The 18873-nt window shown below is 40.1% G+C and overlaps 1 protein-coding gene across 10 annotated transcripts in view; it reads right to left on the reverse strand.

The window, feature by feature from the left end:
- PDE8A (phosphodiesterase 8A) overlaps positions 1-18873 on the reverse strand; it is a 126201-nt gene that overhangs the window by 17666 nt on the left and 89662 nt on the right. For all 10 annotated transcript variants that reach the window (XM_077185593.1, XM_077185595.1, XM_077185592.1 and 7 more), the window contains 13 exons: positions 18076-18164; positions 17768-17846; positions 16037-16174; positions 11693-11781; positions 11063-11114; positions 10920-10962; positions 9910-9987; positions 8904-8974; positions 8211-8375; positions 5800-5848; positions 5384-5519; positions 3473-3671; positions 531-748 (listed from right to left, as the gene is read on the reverse strand). In XM_077185593.1, the coding sequence (XP_077041708.1) occupies positions 531-748; positions 3473-3671; positions 5384-5519; positions 5800-5848; positions 8211-8375; positions 8904-8974; positions 9910-9987; positions 10920-10962; positions 11063-11114; positions 11693-11781; positions 16037-16174; positions 17768-17846; positions 18076-18164 (1406 nt within the window). The remainder of the gene's footprint in view (positions 1-530; positions 749-3472; positions 3672-5383; positions 5520-5799; positions 5849-8210; positions 8376-8903; positions 8975-9909; positions 9988-10919; positions 10963-11062; positions 11115-11692; positions 11782-16036; positions 16175-17767; positions 17847-18075; positions 18165-18873) is intronic.

Below are 18873 nucleotides of genomic sequence, written 5' to 3' on the forward strand. Positions count from 1 at the left end.
CACACCTGCATGTTCCCAAGGCTTTTAGCACAGACACCCAGCTGTGGCTCACTCTGCAGGCAAGTTTTCAGCAATATTTTTTGTTGTATCTTGAGAGAACCAAGGCAATGGTCATATCCTGCCCTAAATGCTTCTCCGAGGCTGCAAGAGCAACAGGCCCTTCATTATCCTTCACACTGCTCTGTGGCTCTTTCTCTCCTTGTTCTCTACCCACCCAGCCATAGCTTGTCCTCTCCATTCAATGACACAAAACAACTCTTCTAGACTTGCTCACATTAAGATTTATACTAAATTCCTTAGATAGAGTCTCCCGTTTTATGGACAGGAGAAACTGACTGTGGGGAATTACTCAGAAGTTCTTTGCAGGAGAGACAGAACCATTCTACTCTTTTAGAAGCAAATTTCACAAGGGCCATGGACAGTTATCCAGCAGGCAGTGCCCTCCTCTAGGATGCCTGTTTGCCTTATGGTACACAGAAGGAAGTGAGAGATGTAGGTGGGCAGACAAGGGCCCTGGGGGTCAGGCTTACCTCTCCATGTTTTTGAAGATGTTGCATTTGCCATCCCGGGTGGTGAGCTGGAAAGCCAGGGCAGCGTGGTGGCTCTCCAGCACGGCCGTGTCGTTGTAGAGAATGGCGAGCTCGCTGCCAGCATTGCACAGGAAGGAATTTGTTCTTCCTGGGTGATCCACATCGTGCACTGTGGCAGCAATGAGCGCGGCAACCTCGTCAATTGGATCCAGAGTTTGCTGAAAATAGAAGGGTGCTTAGTTTTCCTGGCAGACTCATTAGAAACCCTATTCTGTCCATAAGATTAAGCCAAGTCGCTGAGGAATAAAAGCCAAAACTCTGGAGATCAGTAAGGGTCAGATGTTCTACAGAGAGCAATGGAAAATTCATTATAAGCTTCATTGAACATTACGTGACTTTTTTGGCCATTTTGTACCTTTTAAATTTTGCCTTAACCACACCTTTGTCACAGCACATCAAATTAAACAAATGTAAAGTAATAAATTAGTTTGTGTTTTATAGCAACACTGAAACCACCTTCACTTGGAGTTAAGGTATTTGATTTGGAAAAAAGACCAATACTACTAAAAATTATTCTATTAGCACCCCTTAATTTCCTTTGACAATTTAATGTGTCCTAATCATGTTCCACTTATGTGCTGGCTAGGTTTACAATTTGAAAGGAATGTTATCCATACATCCAGCTCTTTAATAGCACTGTCCTGGGTTACAGCTAATGCATATTCTATGGAGAATATTCAATGTTTTGTATCCATGGATAAATTACATGACACATGTTCTGTACTTTCTGTGTCACATTCTGATTCTGGTAGCATGCTGCACTCCAAGCTTTATGTCTCCTTGCAATGGGCATTGCTTTATGCCTGTTTTTATCTACCCTGTCATGAAATACAAACCTATTTGACTCTTAAGATTTTACACTTAAGTGCTAATACTTGATTAAAGCATAAAGGAGAACAAGAACTAAGCATCTCAGAAATATTTTGTATACATTTGGAAACCGGCCTTTGTGCTGTGTTTATACTGGCATTTGTGAAGGATTACAGATACGAAACAATTATATTAAAATTTTTAATAAAATGAAAGAGACACAAGAGCAGAAATATTCCCATTTGAATCTGGGAGCACGGCAGATAATTGTCATTCCAATCTGCTTTAATTTGAGGTCCAAATTCTCTGTGGGCCCACTACTACCATTCAGAATAGTTACACTTGGTAGGTGAAAAGACAAACCCTACCCTTCTTCACACCTCCTGAAATTATGCAATGACCTGACTTTGCAGGAGCAGGGAAATTATTCATTGAGGACTGTCAAGAGAGTCTCATGGAGAACAAGAGAAGGCAAATAATTCTTTCTGCTCTAGTTCATATTTAGCATATACTCTCTGCTGTGTTTTAACTTCTTCCTTCTTTCTTTCAGCTGCTGCTCATGGGATTCTATTTTTGTGGTATAAAGTTCAGAGAGAAGGATTTGAGAGAGAGATTTCCTCAGAGGGACACACTGAGCAGCATTCAGTGTGGCTGAGAAAGACCTGTGCAGATGGGAAATGGCCAGAAACATGAGAATACCTGGCCTGGAGGACCACAGCACTCTACCTGACTTATTTCACAGGGATTTACAGCACTTTTACACCCAATGTCAAGTCAAGGATTCTAACTTTGTTATCTTAACTCCCATGAAAACGTTTTTTCTCAGAAAATGGTTCTGAGAATATGGCTTCAATTTCGAAGCCAGAAAATCTTCCTAGGCAAGTTGAACTGAGTTCAAGTTGCAAAAAAAAATATATTCTCAGCTTGAATTTCAGTGGCAGAATTGGGCTTTCTGTGTTTAGATTAAGTTGAACTCTGCAACACAAAAGCAGCTGGGCTATAACTTTGAAAAGATGAAGAGAGAATTCTGAACTTTGATTCTGCTCCTTCTGTTGCTGCAACATTTTTTTTCTCTTCCTATGCCTACAGAGGAATGGAAATAACATTCTGGAAAAAGAGGAGGCAGTCATGCTTCTGTGGCATTGAAATGGATCCAGATCTTGTCTGGTTTTCATAGATATTCTTGGGGAGACCAGCTAAACCTCTGGCAAATCAGGGGCTGAAAAAATCCAGTGACGTTCTATCCCCACTTGGCATACAGTACGTGTAAATCAGCCTCTGGAGAGCACACTAATGAGCAGCAGCTCCAAGTTAACGGAATTACTACAGTTTAATGAGCTGTCAGAAGCTTGTTTACAGTCACAAATTTCTCAGCCAGGTGCCCATCACTGGTGCTATCCTTAGGAAGGCCAGTTCAGAACTTCTACCCAAGACTGTGACTCAGAAATATGTCCCACCACTACTCTACTGCACACACACCAAGCACTGCTTTATTCCCCTTCTCCTGGACATGTGAGAGCAAAAGTCACTCTGATTTATTCTGGTTTTCATGGTTCTAATACCCCAGTGGGTGTTATGGTAGTGACAAGTAATTTTTTTCAATACTCTCCTCCAATGCAGTCTCAGGGCATCTTCTCCAGTGGGTGATACAGTCTACTTTATGGCCTATATTGTCCTGGGAATCTTTTGCAAAATGACCATCACAAGACATAAGAGATGGTAATTTACTACATTAAATCTGTATTTGGCATGTGCCATCACAAAAATAATTATGTAATTAGCTCACCTATCTGAGAAGGTTTAACTACATGAAGAAGTTTTTCTTGAAAATAAGGTTTTCTTATTCTCCCATCAAGAACTGTTCAATTCTGTAATATGAGTACCCATCCTTCTACAGATACTGTAAGAGAGATCCTACAATTCATGCAAAGCAGCCCAGTTCTTTGACCTCAGAGTTACCAAACTGGTTGGCACTGGGCAGACATTTGGCTTTTGAATCTGTTTCTGAGAGATCCTTCTTTGATTGCATCTGTATTTCCCACCTACATTGTTTCACATGGATGTGGACTCACCTTTACTCTCTCTTTAGACAAGAAGTAAGCAGTAGCATGAAGTACATCTGCTGAATGAGTAGAATTGTGGTAGGAGTTGGAGGAATGGTAGTTAGCCTCAATAACTTGTAACCATGACCTCAGAGTGGATTCTGAACAGTTTAGGAATTCACAGATTCCAAAGCGAGCAAATATTTTCAGACCCAGATAAACCAAAGGCCTGTGGAGAAAAATAACAGAAAGTTTTAAAATGAATGCAGCTGAAAGAATATTATATAGCATAAACAGTGTGAATCCACACAGCATTTTTAGCTAATGACATATGTAATGATGTGTAAGGACTTGTTAGAGAATTACTGTGTCATATACTGGAATTGTAACACACATAAAGTCAAATCCCCCTTAATCCCCCCCAGTGTCAGACAAAGGTGTCTCCAGGTTTCCCTGTCAGGGAACTGTAATGCACTAAAATTCAATTAATTATCCTGGCTTTATTACCATATGTCTGCTTGGACTTAAGGCAATACTAGCAATATATTCATACTTGTGAGTCATTGAAAATCACTTTACTTATCTTAACAAATGAACTGCTGTTATTTAAACACAGTAGGAAGCAATCATAATTATACTACCTTTAATAAGAGTACAGGCAACAAAGTACCTCCTTTGTCCCTCTGTGGTCTCTCCAGATCAGTAAGAACAGAGAAACCTACCTGGTGATCTCATGCATGCTGGCTGGGATAATTAATTAAGTTACTGCAATGTACCCATTAAATGCTGTAAATCACACAGACTGACTGTATTTTTACATCTTTCTATTTAATTACTTATCCCTATTACTTCATTAGAAATCAAAATGCAGCAAAGAAAGAAAACCTAAAGCAAGTGGATGTAAATTCCTTCATTTAAAATAAAACCATTTTAAAGAAGAATAAAACCCTAGGGGGTTTTGCACCTTTTTGGCTCATAAAACCACAGTCTAATAATGAAGTGCATATTTGTTAACTAAGTGCCTGACATCTTTCTTAGACTTTGGTTTTGAATAACTTTCAAAGCTCTTACAGATCTGGGATTTTGACAGAGTTTAAGACAGTCAATTCATTGCAGGATCTGGCCTCCAAATTGGTGTCTCACAAAAGCTTTTACCTAAGACAAAGCATGATACATGAAACTAGACCCAAAAGGGGAACTTTTTAAAAGCATGAGAAAATAAAACCAAGGATTTAAACAGAAAGAACAATTTACAGTCTTAGGGGGAGCCTTTGCTACTAATGAAGTTCAATCTGTCAAAGCTGCTGATCTGCTTTTGAAAACTTCTGTGATGGAAATTGGTATGCCCTGCTTTTTATCAGTACATGTTCTTCAGTTAAGCTTATACATAAAATGTAACCTGCCAAGATTTTAGAATAAAGACCTTCCTCTAATCCCAGAGAAAGGTATTGGAAATTCTGCTGAAAAGCTGTATTGGAACTGTTCAGGAATAAAACCCTCCCAATCAAATGGAAAGAAAATAAAACTTGATCTGTATTAACTGATCAAATCAAGACCAGCATGTTGATTCTGTGTGTAGTTTGCCATAATAGGAATTTGAATCCCCACAAGAAAATGATTTGATTTGTGTAAGTTTTCTATTCCTGAATAAAGGGAGGCTTTAAAAATGATGCTGTATTGTCATTATACCATACCAAAGATATATAATCTTCACTTATATCCACTGGGGAATTTGGAGGAAATAGTGCATGATGAAACAGAAGCTATTTAAGATGCATACACAACTAGAAATGACAATGAGAAAATTTCAAACATCTGACATTGAAAATAAAATTAATTCAGCTGTAAAAGCACAGGTAGAGAACGTAAGGATCTGATTAAAGGATGACATTTAAGTCAATTTTCAGCAACTGCAGTTTATGAGCTCTTGCATTTACTGACCTTTTATGGGTGGCAGCCTCAAGTTCAAAGATATCAAAATCCCACTGTTCCTCATTTTCCATTGCCTCTGTTATCCGTGGGGGTATGTCATTGAGGGAGATTGGAGAGCTCAGACTGCCAGCAACCTGATGAGTTTCTTTTGAGGAATAGTTATTACTATATGTATTTATTAACACTATATTAAGCAGTATATTTAATAGTGAGATACAATTTTACTGAATGACCATGCTTTCTCTTCTGTAGTAACACCCGGCTCAGTAATGCTGCAGAAAAATGCTTACAGATAAACCCCCCTCCCCGAAAAAAAAAAAAAAAAGCTCATTAAAAAGGACATCTAATCACATTTCCCCTTTTTCCTAAATTTCTGAACATGTTTTAGTATCTCAAATTAAATTAGCTGCCAAATTAAAACTTACGTTTTGCTGACAATATGTATTCGTTCCCTGATAATCTTCGTAAACCATCCTGTTAAATGAAAGTTGCAATTAATTGGAGGGTACTGAACAATAGGTCTAGGAGATGATGACACCAAGTAGAAGCACAACAACTTCAGAGCAGCCTGACTGCAGTCTGTCACAGTCATCAGAGCTGCCTCTCCCTTATTTGTTTGTACTGCTCAGATTTACTGCTCAGACTCTGGTTTACACAGAGCTTGTAACAGATGAGGAACCACAGGCTAGGGGATACAATATGGACTCAGGCAGGTGAAAACTCAGGTTTCTCAGGTGCAGATGGAGGTCTGGAACTGCAGCCTCCTATCTGTCTTTGCCTGGCCAACGTGCAGACCAGCTGTGGTCTGTGCCTCAGAGCAGACACGGCGTGTCCACACACTTCCAGCAAGGAGCAAAGGTGGGCAGTGGGAGGGAGTGAATGCAGACATTGCCCTGCTCCCCTGCCCTGGTACTGGCACATCCAGTCACCTCAGCAGCATAAGAATCTCAGGAACAAATTACTCTGAGGCTTCCTTTCTAGCACACAGAATGTGAACTTGTTTATTCTTCAGTTCAGTGCCTCCTAGGCTTAATTCTGGCATGGTGCCTAGATGTGAACACTGAGATGATGGATTAAAACTAACAGAATTATGTATTTAATATTTACTTTTTGTTTTATGCTTCTAAATGCTGTGGCCCAAATCCTGCTTGCTCTTTTGAGGTTACAGCTGTTGGCTCATGTTTAGCCCATGATGTAAAAAAACAGCGTTTAAAAAAAATACTTCTGAATGCATCTTATTAAAAATGTTATTCACCCCAATTATAGCTGAAGTAAATGTGGATCCTGTATTTGACATGGAATATCCACTCTTAAAAGAGCTGTTATATCTAATTCTTATTTTCCCATTTGTAAGTAAGTGAGTCTGGAGTTTTGTGATTTAAAAGGAAAGGGAGTACAACAATGGCTGTTCAATAGAAATGCTATGACACAAATATTTAGGTCACCAGATGCTGCCTATCATTTAGAATCAAAGATTAGTTTTTAAGAGTTGAAATAGCAGGTGTAATTGTATCTGGTAAATCTATCTTTAAACTCCAAGTGCCCTTCCTGCTTGAGAGTTCAAATCCAATAACATATTACTTGTTTCCTTCTCAGATGTAACTTCTGAACGCAAATGGAACAATATAATTCTGTTTTCAGCAGGCTCTTTGATGGAAAAATGTTTCTCTCCAATAACTTTAAAACTCATACCATGCCATATGCTCTGAAATTAATTTTCTCTGCTTTTCTTATTGCTCCATAAAAAAGCCTTGAGTTTATTTTTAGTAAAGATTTTATATTTTGCAATATTGTTACCTTCATGTTCATGGACCAAATACAACAATCCACAAAAAGGAGAAACCAGTTGAGTTTATGGACTTTTATGTATTCAGCAGGAGAAAAGATTCACTTCAAGACTCATGATTATATGTATCAATATTCTTCCTATATTTTTGTAGTTAAGGTAACAATACATTTTGTCTATTCAGTTAGTAAATACAACCCAGTATGAACCATTCAGGTCTTCTCCTAGAATTCTTGGAGTCTCCAACATGTTTCTCCTGATTAGGTATTTGCTGTGGTATTTTTAAAAGTAAAAATACACATAAACTATTTGAAGATAGATACTGCAAAGATGTCCTGATAGTTCCAACATGAAATTATAATAGCCCAGAGACATCTCTGAAAAGCTCACATTTTGTGAGCCTTTTTTCATCCAACACACTGTAAATTTTTGTCCTGATGTAGCCTTTCATATGCAACCTACAGACTGATGAGAGCACATATCCTTAGGGCACAGGTAACATTCATCTAAACTCATCTGTCACCACCAGGAGGGTCAGACTCCAGGCTCTGAAGGTTTGGGTTCAGTTCTTGCTTCATTATGTGCCCTTGGTTCAACTTTAGATACTATGCTACAGGTACAAATATAATCCAAGAAACAGCAACAAATATATGTATTTTGCATTCTTTCGAAAACATTCTTTTGATAGACTGAAAAGCCCCCCAGAACCATGTCATTCCAATCCTCAGTAATAAATTTTTTAAAAATCTGATTCTCTTTCTTCCTCTCCCATCTATACCTTACTCAAATGAATCACATTGAAAAAAAAATTGGTTTTACTTTCTATTTTTCACTAAGCTAATGTTTTAAAGGGGCTGGTCAATTTTCTTCCCATTTTCAGATCTACATTATTCAAGTAGGGGGAGAAAGGCCACAAAAAGACACGTGCAGTTTTTCCTGAAAATTTGGTGTTGTAGAGGCAGAGCACATGGCAGATGATAAAGATCAAGTAACTGGGAAAATCAGGCAGTGAACATTAATCAAGAACTGTTTGTGGCAGTGAGTACTTACTGTCATTAACCCTCCAACAAGGTCACTTGTATGTGGATCCTCATCTTTTGTCCCCAGTTGTGGAGAGTACAATTCAGTGGTTCTTAAAATCTCCAAAGCCCGGTCTAAAGCTTCTGCAACTGGCAAGGGGCTGCTCTCTTGTGCAGCATTGATGATGTTTATTACCTAATTTAGCATCAGAAATATTGTGAACTTAGAAGTGATTTTTTAAAAACAGAGATACGCAGTAATTACTATGAAAAACTCAAGAAAATAACAAGACACAAAACTTTAATCTGTATGGGGGAAAATCAAAATGAAAGGGATGCTACTGAAACGCTGACATTTGCTACTGACTCTGGGAATAAGATCGTGGCCTTAAGGACAGCAATCTTATTAATGACTTTCCCCTCCAAGGCACAGCCTCAAAACGTCTCTGAATGGATTTAATGTAACTTTTCTCCCACTTGCCTCTCACAATTTGTTAAAGAGCTGGGTTTTGACAAATCTTTGAATGGTTTCAGAAAGCAGTTGACAATGCATAAATAAGAAGGAGGAACTCCAGTCCCTCCTTCTTAAATAGGATCATGTGAAGGCAGACTCCATGGATGACACTCTACCAAGCAGGTCTGGGGGATTTTTGTTCAGAGTATCTGCCTTTCTGAAGCTACAGCAGTGGGAGGGAGGTGCAGCACAGCAGAGCTGTGACATTACCTTGGTGATGGGAGCCTCGATTGTCATGGAATGGACCCTGGCCATGGAGGAGCGGCGCCGCTGGGAGCTGCCTGTGGCAAAACAGAGCAGAATGTGTACCCTGACTGCAGAGACAAGGCTCATGAGAGGAGCAGCCAGGAACTCCTGAGGCCCTTTCTGCACTGCTTACCCTGCTGTGCCTTTCAGAGGCAATCTACTGCAGAATGCACAACTGCAAAGAGATGCTGGCTGAACCACTGATGCCCCTGATTAGTGGCTGTAACAGCCTGGCAAAATCATGGCTTTGCTTTATTATTTTAAATATTCAGTTACAAACTCAGTTAAAACACTAGACAGATATGTGTGCATAAAGTGGCAGGCACAGGTAGGTAACCACTGAATTTAGATTATTACAGGATGTATCTTGCTGCCTGATGCAACACGGCAAGTCATAATGAGTCAGCTTCCAAGCTGAGGGAAATCACTGAAGCTCTTTTGAAGTGGGTACCTATGCCAAATAAAAACAGCAGAGCTTTTGGCCTATTACATTGGAAATTTAAAAACAAATGTTTTATACTGGTTAGCAATTTTGGTTCTGCAAAGAAATGGTCAAGATGAGATTTTTCTGGATATTGTGCTACCTATAAAATGCAGACATCTCTATTACTTATTGTGCTGAGCAGTTCTTAAGAAGAGGAGTCAATGCTATTTTTGCTATGCTGGAACATGACTGTATTCTCACTGCCACAGACATGCTTCACTAGTGTATGCTGCCTAGACTGTGATGAGGGATGATTTAACAAAGGCATCTAAGTGTCAGCAACAGTTTTGAGTATGTGACTCATCTATCAAGTTTAGGGTGATCTAACAGAGCAAAACAAAACACAGTGAAAGAAAACAAAATTAAGAAAAAAATATCTTCACATCTCTATCAAGGGAAGAGGTAAGAAACATAATAATTTGTGTATTGGGTTTGCATAACAACTCCAACTCAGCCAGACCCAACAGGATGAGTTGTTTCACATACCATCACTCCCACGAGATGTTGTGGATCTGACATCCAGGGATCCTTTCCTCATGTCTTTGTGTCTGCAAGTCTGAGTATCTGTGAAGAAAATGATATTGCATAATGACACAAAGTTTTGCCTAAGATGTATGTTAAAGGAACTGAAGCTCAGAAAAGCCTGGCAGCAGCTGAGTGACACTGACCTCAGTGCTTCAGCAGGTGAGAGATGATCAAAGTGCCTTTGAAAGCCCTTGCCCTATCACTCTGTCCTGAGCCCAGTCAAGCTCTCAGGCAGAACATGCCTAAGTGACCGTGCAGAAGGAAACTGTGGAGAGAAAAGCTCCTCTCTCACACTGTGACACAGCCACAGTTGTGAACACAACTTGTGCAGCACACCTGAGCTCACACAAGTAACCACTGCCACCAGGTGGGCCACAGCAGAGCACGGGCCAGCAAGGGGGGCAGTGAATCCCAGCTTCCTTAGGGACTCCTGGGAAGATTCAGCCTGTTCTAAGACTAGTTAACAACAGCAGGGACACCAAGGATGCCCTAACTGAAGGGCTGGTATGTGGGATGAGGGTGAATGGCAGTGTTCATCATCCTCATTCCCACCCACATGCAAGCTCCCCACAAAGCAGCTCAAAGCAATGCAGACACAGGTGCTGTGTGCTACAGAGCAGCCACAGCAACAGCATGACATGACAGCATCCTTCTCATTTCTAATTCTATCACAGGGATCCACCACCCACAGCTGAATTGTGGCACTGAATCCAGCAACACCATGACACCAACTTGGGGCCCTGTGACAGCCTTTTCAAAGGTAGACTGCTTTATGTCACCTCTAAAGTAGGGGAGGCAGGTAGAGGGGGCTTGTATTTACTTTCCTGCCTTTTGAGTTGGATTCCCAACTTATCACTAGGTAAATAGGACTGTTCTGTGAAACTGGTTTTTCAGTCAAATCACTAACAGTGGCCTTTATTCTCCCCACAGGTATGTTCCCCAGTTCTTGGGACAGAAGAGACAAGTCTTACCTGTCTGAGATTCAGCCTGAATACATTCACATGTCTTCTCCACCTGCAATTCAGTATGAGAAATCCAGTTAGTCAGAACTCTGCCATTATTTTGTTATACTTAGGGCTCAAACTAAAGTGAGCATAGCACTATTTTCACTTACCTTATTGTTGTCATTGCACAGTCTACTAATTGACACATAGTGTCTAATCTTTCTGCAGGCAAAAAACAGCGAGTTAATTCCCATCCAAACCTCAGCTCTAATTCAGTGCTGACACTTGGGTGCTCCAAAGGCTCAATTTGGGGACCAGGTGGAAGTTGCATAAAAATCTAGACATGCTTGAATCTTGCCCATGATCAAAGCATACAGTGACCTCATCCCATAACAACCCTTGGCAAGAGCCATGGAAGGAGCACAGAAGAGTGAGCATGGCAGGACACAGTACAGGGGCTCAGTGGAACAGGATGTAGGTCCTGGTGACACCAACACGAAGCACAGAAAGACCAGAGGGTGCACTTGCACTTCAGGGAGAATTAGAAGAGTCAGTCACAACTGAGCACATCTGCATCTTTGGCTCCTTTTGGGGGAGAATTAGAATTTCACTTTCCCTGCACACAACATATAAAGTTGATTTTGCCCCAAGGAATTAAGTGCAGAGGTCTGAGGCACCCCTCCTTGCATAAACTTCCATTATACTCAGCAACAGGATAATCCAATATCTGCTGGAGGCACCTGAACTCTAAACTGAGCCTTCATTCAGACACAAATCAAGACTTCAGCTTGCACACTTACCCTCCCTGTCCAATGACAGGTAGTATCTTCACATTTTGTTGTATGCTATCTCCATTTTTCTTTTTCGCATAGTACATTCCTTGCCATTCCTGAAAAAATAATTCAAGTGGAAGGAAGTTCAGATAAAACATGAAGAGAAGCTGTAGCTCCATACCTTCTTTCACTGAAAGCAGCCTCACAATACAAAACCAGGTAGTACTGCTTAAACTGTGCTCAAAACCTCCAATTTCTCCCCTGTAATTAACCTGTAGGTCTCTGTGCTGCTGCTAATGCAAGACAACTTCCAGAGGAGCAGCCTGGGAACACTGTGAGGGCAACAGCTGAGCTCAGGAAATGTGGGAATTAGCTGCATTCTCTTCCCCATCCTACCTCAGTGGTGTTGCAGGTCATTTTGGGCAGAGCCTGTGAGAGCAGGAGCTCAGACCAGGCTCTGCCTGGAGCAGAGCCCCTGGGCTGCAGGTGTGGGTTCCCAGAGAGCCAGGACAGGAAGGTCACTGCAAAGCTGCTGCAGCACCCTCATCACCTCCCCTGCTGGATGCACCATCTCTCCTGCATGGCTGGGATGTCTCATCACTGAGTAACACTGAATGTATCTGTGACTCAAAGTGCTTTGGTATCCCAGCACATTTACTTTCCATACTGTCAGTTTACTATCAAACACAGCAAAGATTTATTCTCTTTCTTTTAAAGCAGAAGAGAGCCCAGTAGAATAGCTCCTGGATACTGCCTCCCCTCTGCAAGCACTCTGGTTTTAGGATTGCCCATTCCATCCCTAGAATAGCTGTTGGTGGTCTTTTTTAACAGATGCATATTTTGAGCTGGGCATTTACTAAATAGCAAGTGATTAATGAATAATTAAATCCTTCTTCTATGCTCACTTAACACAAACTGCTCAGGCCAATTGCTGTACTTCAGTTGAGCTCAACAAACTAGATCAGATCTTATGTATGTGAAAACACCCTCAGGAGGCACACAATATGTATTTATTTACGTGAGACTGACAGATTTCTCAGTCAAGCTGGCCAGAACACAGGTACAGAGAGAATAGTTTTACATTTATGTGGATGGAGCCAGCAAATAAAGACTCCAGCCCACAGAGAACTGCATGGTGACAGGCTGTACAGAAAAAAAAAATGAAAGGCTTTTCTGAGGATTTGTCAGAGAAAAGAACTGTGAATAACAAACTGTGTAATGAGCATGTCTTCCGTGAGCTGCTTGAGGAATACAAATGAAGATAAAGCAAGCACCACAAAATTGAATGCTCTCATAATTAAAAGTATGCACATCAATAGTTTCCTGACAACCAGGATGAGGTAGAGATGAGTAATTGATCTCTAACCCAGGTAATAAACCCAGGATGTGCACAAAGGGGTGAAGTCATAAACTGCAGATTGGATAATTCCCTCATTGAAAGTGTATCCTTTTCAAGGCAGGTTATTCACTAATGTGTTCTTCTTAGTCAACAGATCGATTTTTTTAACTTGTGAATTTCTAAAACCTGTGAAACTGTGGCAGGAAATGTGTGAGGGAAAAGGTCAGTGCAATTCTGAGAAGCAGGAGGTCCAAGCCAAACTCCTGCTGGTAGGTGAAGTTCTCCCAGGGATGTCACTTAAACATATTTTAAGAACACCATATGCTCTCTCCCAGAGCCTCTCTCAGCAATCCAGCAGAGAAGAGCTGTTCCCAACATGTGCTGTCACTCAAGCCCATGGTTAGGTCTGCACTGGAGCCACACAAGCTCCATGCCCAGCTCCTGCTGGGATCAAACCAGAGCAAGGAGCAATCCCAGCAAAGCCCACAGTGCCACTCCCTACAGTGTGCATCAGTGCTGAGCTTCCAAACCCCACGAGGAAGGCCAAGGCACACATCCATCCACAGTGAGGAACCCCCCAGCTCAGCCTTCCTTTTAGACTGGGGCTTCCTGCACCAGACAGCAAAGTTCAGCAAACTGCTTGCAGAAAACAGAGCAAATCAAAATAACCACCATGAACACAGGCTCACAGAACTGCAGGCTGAGCTAGGAAGGTGCTGCCACAGACCTTTATCACAGAGAGGGATTGCTCTCCCACCCCCTCTGGAAAGACCTTGCAAACAGTTCCCAAAGGGGGAGAGGAATTGCATGGCTTGTCTGCTTCACCAGTAGGGGTTCACCTCACTGCAGGAAAAGCAAAACTGAAGCAGACTGCAGAGATCAGAGGCACCAGCAATTCTAGTCAGAGTTGCACGTTTCATCTTAATGGATGCAATTTGAATCATGAAACAGAAGAATAAAGAAAAGCACAACTCTTTTTAAACTCCTCTAGTATGGATGGATGAACATTTCAATAACACTGGCTTCTGGCAAATTACAGACAGCTGTAGTAACAAAAAATTAACTTCCAGAGATATGTTTTTTGCTAAGAGAAACAACATCCTGACCCAAGAATCCCTACGCACTTTCCAATTTCCAAGTTTTGAGTATAACACCCATGAACTTCTGTTTTATTATACTGAACTTGCTCACAGCACTACGCTTGTCAGCACAAGAGGTGAAATGCTGCAGGAGTCCATCTTCCTAAATTCCATTTAAAGACAAGATAAATTTCATGCAGCTTAGATTTTTCCAAAGATCTGAAACACTTGCTTTCTTATTATTTTTATTACTCTGTTAGTATAGTACCATATTTGTTCAAAACAAAAGTCAAACCTGTTGACAAGAGATTATCACAGCAGCAGTTTCCTTTTTTTGTAACCTACACAAACCTACCCTAACCTACTTTGCTGTAGCCAAAATATGGCCTATTGTAGTGAGAAGCAGTCTTCTAAATTTAGGATATAAAGAAATCACAGGTCTGAAAACTACACACAGACCATGTCAGAATGATCCAGGTAATTCAGGCACCTCTGAAAATGCTGTATTATCTTGACACAAATGATTTCAAAACTTCAAGTATTTCCAAGGTTGTTCCTCACAGTTAATCTCTACTTGCAAATTATTCCTGTAATAATTTAACTGGCAATTAATTTTTATATTAATATAGAAATTTAAGGTTACATAGATTACATATTATAAAATGTTCCACAGGGAAACACAGAACACCTGCAAACAGAATATATCCACCTAAAACAGCTTAGGCTGCTCAGACAGACAGGTTTAAGTAGGCAGTATTTCATTAGCCCTCACTGTTAAAGCCACACAGTCAGGAGTAAAATTAGTACAAGGAAGGAGATGAATTAGATTTAGATTTCTATCACTCATGAGTAAAATACATTTCCATTATTAATGAATTTTTTATCAGCTCACTAAAATATTAAAAAATGTTATCACTTGATATCTTGAGAATTGATGGTGTGGATTTAAAGCCTGACACATCTAATGTGTTTGAATTATAACTTAATAAATACTCCCTCCTAACATCAGTTTTGTATTGCACACATTTACTGAAATAACTTTATTCAGGCAACAGAAATGTGAAGCACCATAATCCAAATTACTGTCTGGGACCTGTTCCAACAGACCAACACTCGTGGAAATGAGTGACAAAATCTCCTTGAAATGCACCTGGAATCTGCACCCAGCTTTTGCCACTGAGTGCTGTGTCAGCACCCTGACCCCCAGAGCACGACTCACCACAACTTTGCATTTGTGCTTTTAGGTCCAGAGTGCCCTGATTCCCTTGGGAATTCCCTTCCCACCTCCCTGCCCTGTGCCAATGCTGTGCTGCTTTCCCAGGACCGTGCCCACGACCCTGGGCCATGGAACATCATCCAACACAGCCCTTCCCAAAGCCCTCTGTGCAGCCTCCATCATCTGCTCCCTACAAGGCACTCTGACATGTTCAATGACATCAGGAACCTCTCTGAGCAGTGAACCTTCCTAATGGAAATCCATTAGACAGCTCCCATGCCATTAGGGAATTAAACAGACTGGCAGCTGGCAGCTGACACTGCCTATCACTTTCAAGTGATATTGCAAATGTCTCCTTGGTATTTTTACATTCTGAACTTGCAAATCAGCTTCCACATTTCATGGTGAAATTCTTCAATATGGTACTTTTCTCATTTACATAGCACCAGATAACATGTGCATCCATCTCATTTTTCTTCGGTACTCCCACACCATTTGCTATGAACAGCATAAATTATAAAGAAACACAGCAAGTCACTGATTTTTGTAAAACAAGTATCTCTACCAAGAAAGAAAAGAGAAAAGCCCTTAAAAATGAAAAATTGCTTACTTCCTGTTCTTGTTTTAAGTTGCAAATGCTATGTGTCTGTGAAGCTGCAAGTCACAATGTGTTTCACTGCTGGACTACAATAACTTTTACAGGTAGCAAATAAAAGTGATACAATGTCATTACTCACCTTTCCTATCTTTATGCAGGAATTAATAGTATCTAGGAAATCAGCTTTTTTTTCATTTATAGGCACTTCTGTTAATTCCTTTTCTATTAGTTCACCTATTTGATAGCCCATCATTGTTTCAAAAGCAGGATTGACGTACTGTGAGATAAAAAACAAAAACAAATACCCATTCAACAGTATACTTAAAACACAAGAGAATCCCTTGTTTTGCTTGCTTAACCAGGAGATCTCTTTCCCAGCCTGAAATAAATGTCTGCATGTACTATTCCTGAGAGAGATGCTCCCATTTTTTCTTTGTGAAGCAAACGAGGAATTTCCATGCTAGAACAGTTGTGCAGAGTGTGTGCATGTCAGCAAAGAGAGGGAAATTACACAAACAGCTGAGTATCACATATCCACAGACTTTAGACAGACAACATAAATGCCTGAAAAACTGGCCCTGTCAGTTCCCAAACCAATAAACCTCAAACCTACCTCAGTGTTCCTAAAAATCACCAACTGGATGTTGGAATACCATAGGAATATTGCCCATATCTACTGGCAAATTCATCACCTTATTCTGTGTGAGGGCCAGCCATGCCTATCCCCCTGTGCAGGCCAAGCCCAGCCAAGCAGAGTGGAAGCAGTGGGATTTAATAAAGCAGGCTGCTCCCTGAAGTGAATGTTGCATTTCACTGCAGTTTTTGGCCCTTGCCCAACAAAGCTGAACACGGGTACCAAGAGCCCACCCCCTCCTGGCCTCTCAGTGCTGAGTTACAAGCCCAGTCCTGGGACAGCAGCTTCTGAAAGCCTTTACAACTCACAGTGTTTCCATGTGAGAGAAAGGAAAAGCCACTCTACATCTAATGGCTCTCCTCTAAAAGCTCCTTCCCCAAGGAACCCTTCCTTCCCCTCCCTGAGCCTGCTGGAGCTCCAGGACTCCTGCAAGTGTCACATCTCTCAAACCCTGGGGCTGTCAGCAGAGGGACGGAGTCTGGTCTGCAAAAAGTGTATTTAAAACAACTTCAGGATGTGTTCTGTTATTTTTGTAAAAGGGATGAAGAAGGCACATCCTTCAATGAAGTTGCCATTGTCAAGATTTGGCTCAAGAAGGTACAATTTGTGTGCATGTTATAATTCCCAGGGGCTTAGACTCAAGCTCTTTACTGATAATAAAATCACTTGTCACTGCTTCATGGCTAGGGCTGGAACTAACTCCTTTAAAAAGATGATGGTTTTCAGAACTGCAAAACTAAGCACAATTTCTTTTCCCTGTTTTAAAGAAATTTCTAAGAGAGGATTACATTCAAAAACAGTTGGCCCAAAAATTCTGATACATCAAACAGTATCAAATTTTAGGAAAAAAAAGTACAATTATTTGAACAGAACATCCATTATATTTTAAAGAGCATCAAACTAACATCAAATATTTTTGGAAAAGAGTGCACATAAGCCAGTGGCTGCATTCATTTTCGACACAGAGAAGGAATGAATAATTGAGATAAGGAATCAATACAAAAAATAGAAACAAGAGAGTAAATTCTTATTCATTCAGAAACAACAATCTCCCTTAGAATTTATTTGATTTATGCCAGACACTTTAAATGGAGAAAATTCTACTCTACAGCTAAACTCACTTCAATCTTTTAGAACCATTAAGTTAGATTAGATTCTTGTGCTGTAAGAAAGACCAAGTGTAATCATAGACAAAATAAAACACAGGATTTTTTTGTAGTTATGACTGGAACAAACCTGTATTACATGGTCTTCACTTGTGATCTCAATGGCTTCTTGACTTTTCTCTAATGCTGTAAATAATGAATTACATGCCCTGGAGAAAAAAGAAAAAGGCATCAAAAAATTTTATCCACTTTATTCTTCTTATATATGAAAATAAAGTATTACAACTCCATGCTGAATAATGTTGCAGTCTAACAATTAATGTATTTTCTTCAAGTAACTGACATTCTATAATTAACTACGCAGATTAAAATAAATACTCTATTAAAGATCTGGCAAAATTGAAAATTCTGTGTTGATAATAATTTTGGTAAAATTACCTTAGTTTGAATTGTGCCTGCACCTGTCCAAATTCCAGCTGAATCAACTCATTGTAACAGGCCATTCTACTAGAATTTTCTACATATCTCTGCAAATAAAAGGTTAGAAATATTTCATTAATACACATTCCTGTCCGCAAGGATTTGAAGCTCTGATTTCTTTTGCTTGCTAAAGAACCAGAAAAGGAGTAGATATGCCAAAAATGAACATGCTGGGACACAAGCAATGAGAGATTATTTTTTGGTACTAGCAACACTTTTCAAGTTACTGCATTTTGAAAAGGTGACAGATCCTCATGGCAATGAGGTTCAACCAACCTGTTTATTCTCTGTAATTGTCAGCAGGATCATTGTAATTTTTTTAAAATCTACTTTTAGCTTTCTTAAAATAACAATGAAAAAGTTGTTACGTCTCAAGTAGTTAAAATTTGAAATTACGAGTTTCCAACTGCTAATATACCAAATTGTCTATATAGATGAAAATAAAATTTTCTGTGAAATATACCTTTATTTACCTTGGGGTTTTTATCACAATGATCTCAGTATTTTCACTTTTTAAAAACCATTTCATATTTACCAGGTATGAGCCTGAATGTTAAATCTTTGTTCACACTAAACTCCCACAGACATGGATATTTTGGGCAGGACAACTGATTATCACAGGTAAGCCACCACAATCTAAGCTGCTAAACAAAATTTTCTATGCTTTGCCATTAGCCCCATTTCCAAGGCTCTGATCCATAAATAATTCAGAACCTGTGTTGAATTACTTATGTGCCCTCTGGAATGACTCTGTTC

This window comes from Agelaius phoeniceus, chromosome 13 (genome assembly GCF_051311805.1).
Source record: "Agelaius phoeniceus isolate bAgePho1 chromosome 13, bAgePho1.hap1, whole genome shotgun sequence".
Lineage (NCBI taxonomy): Eukaryota > Metazoa > Chordata > Aves > Passeriformes > Icteridae > Agelaius > Agelaius phoeniceus.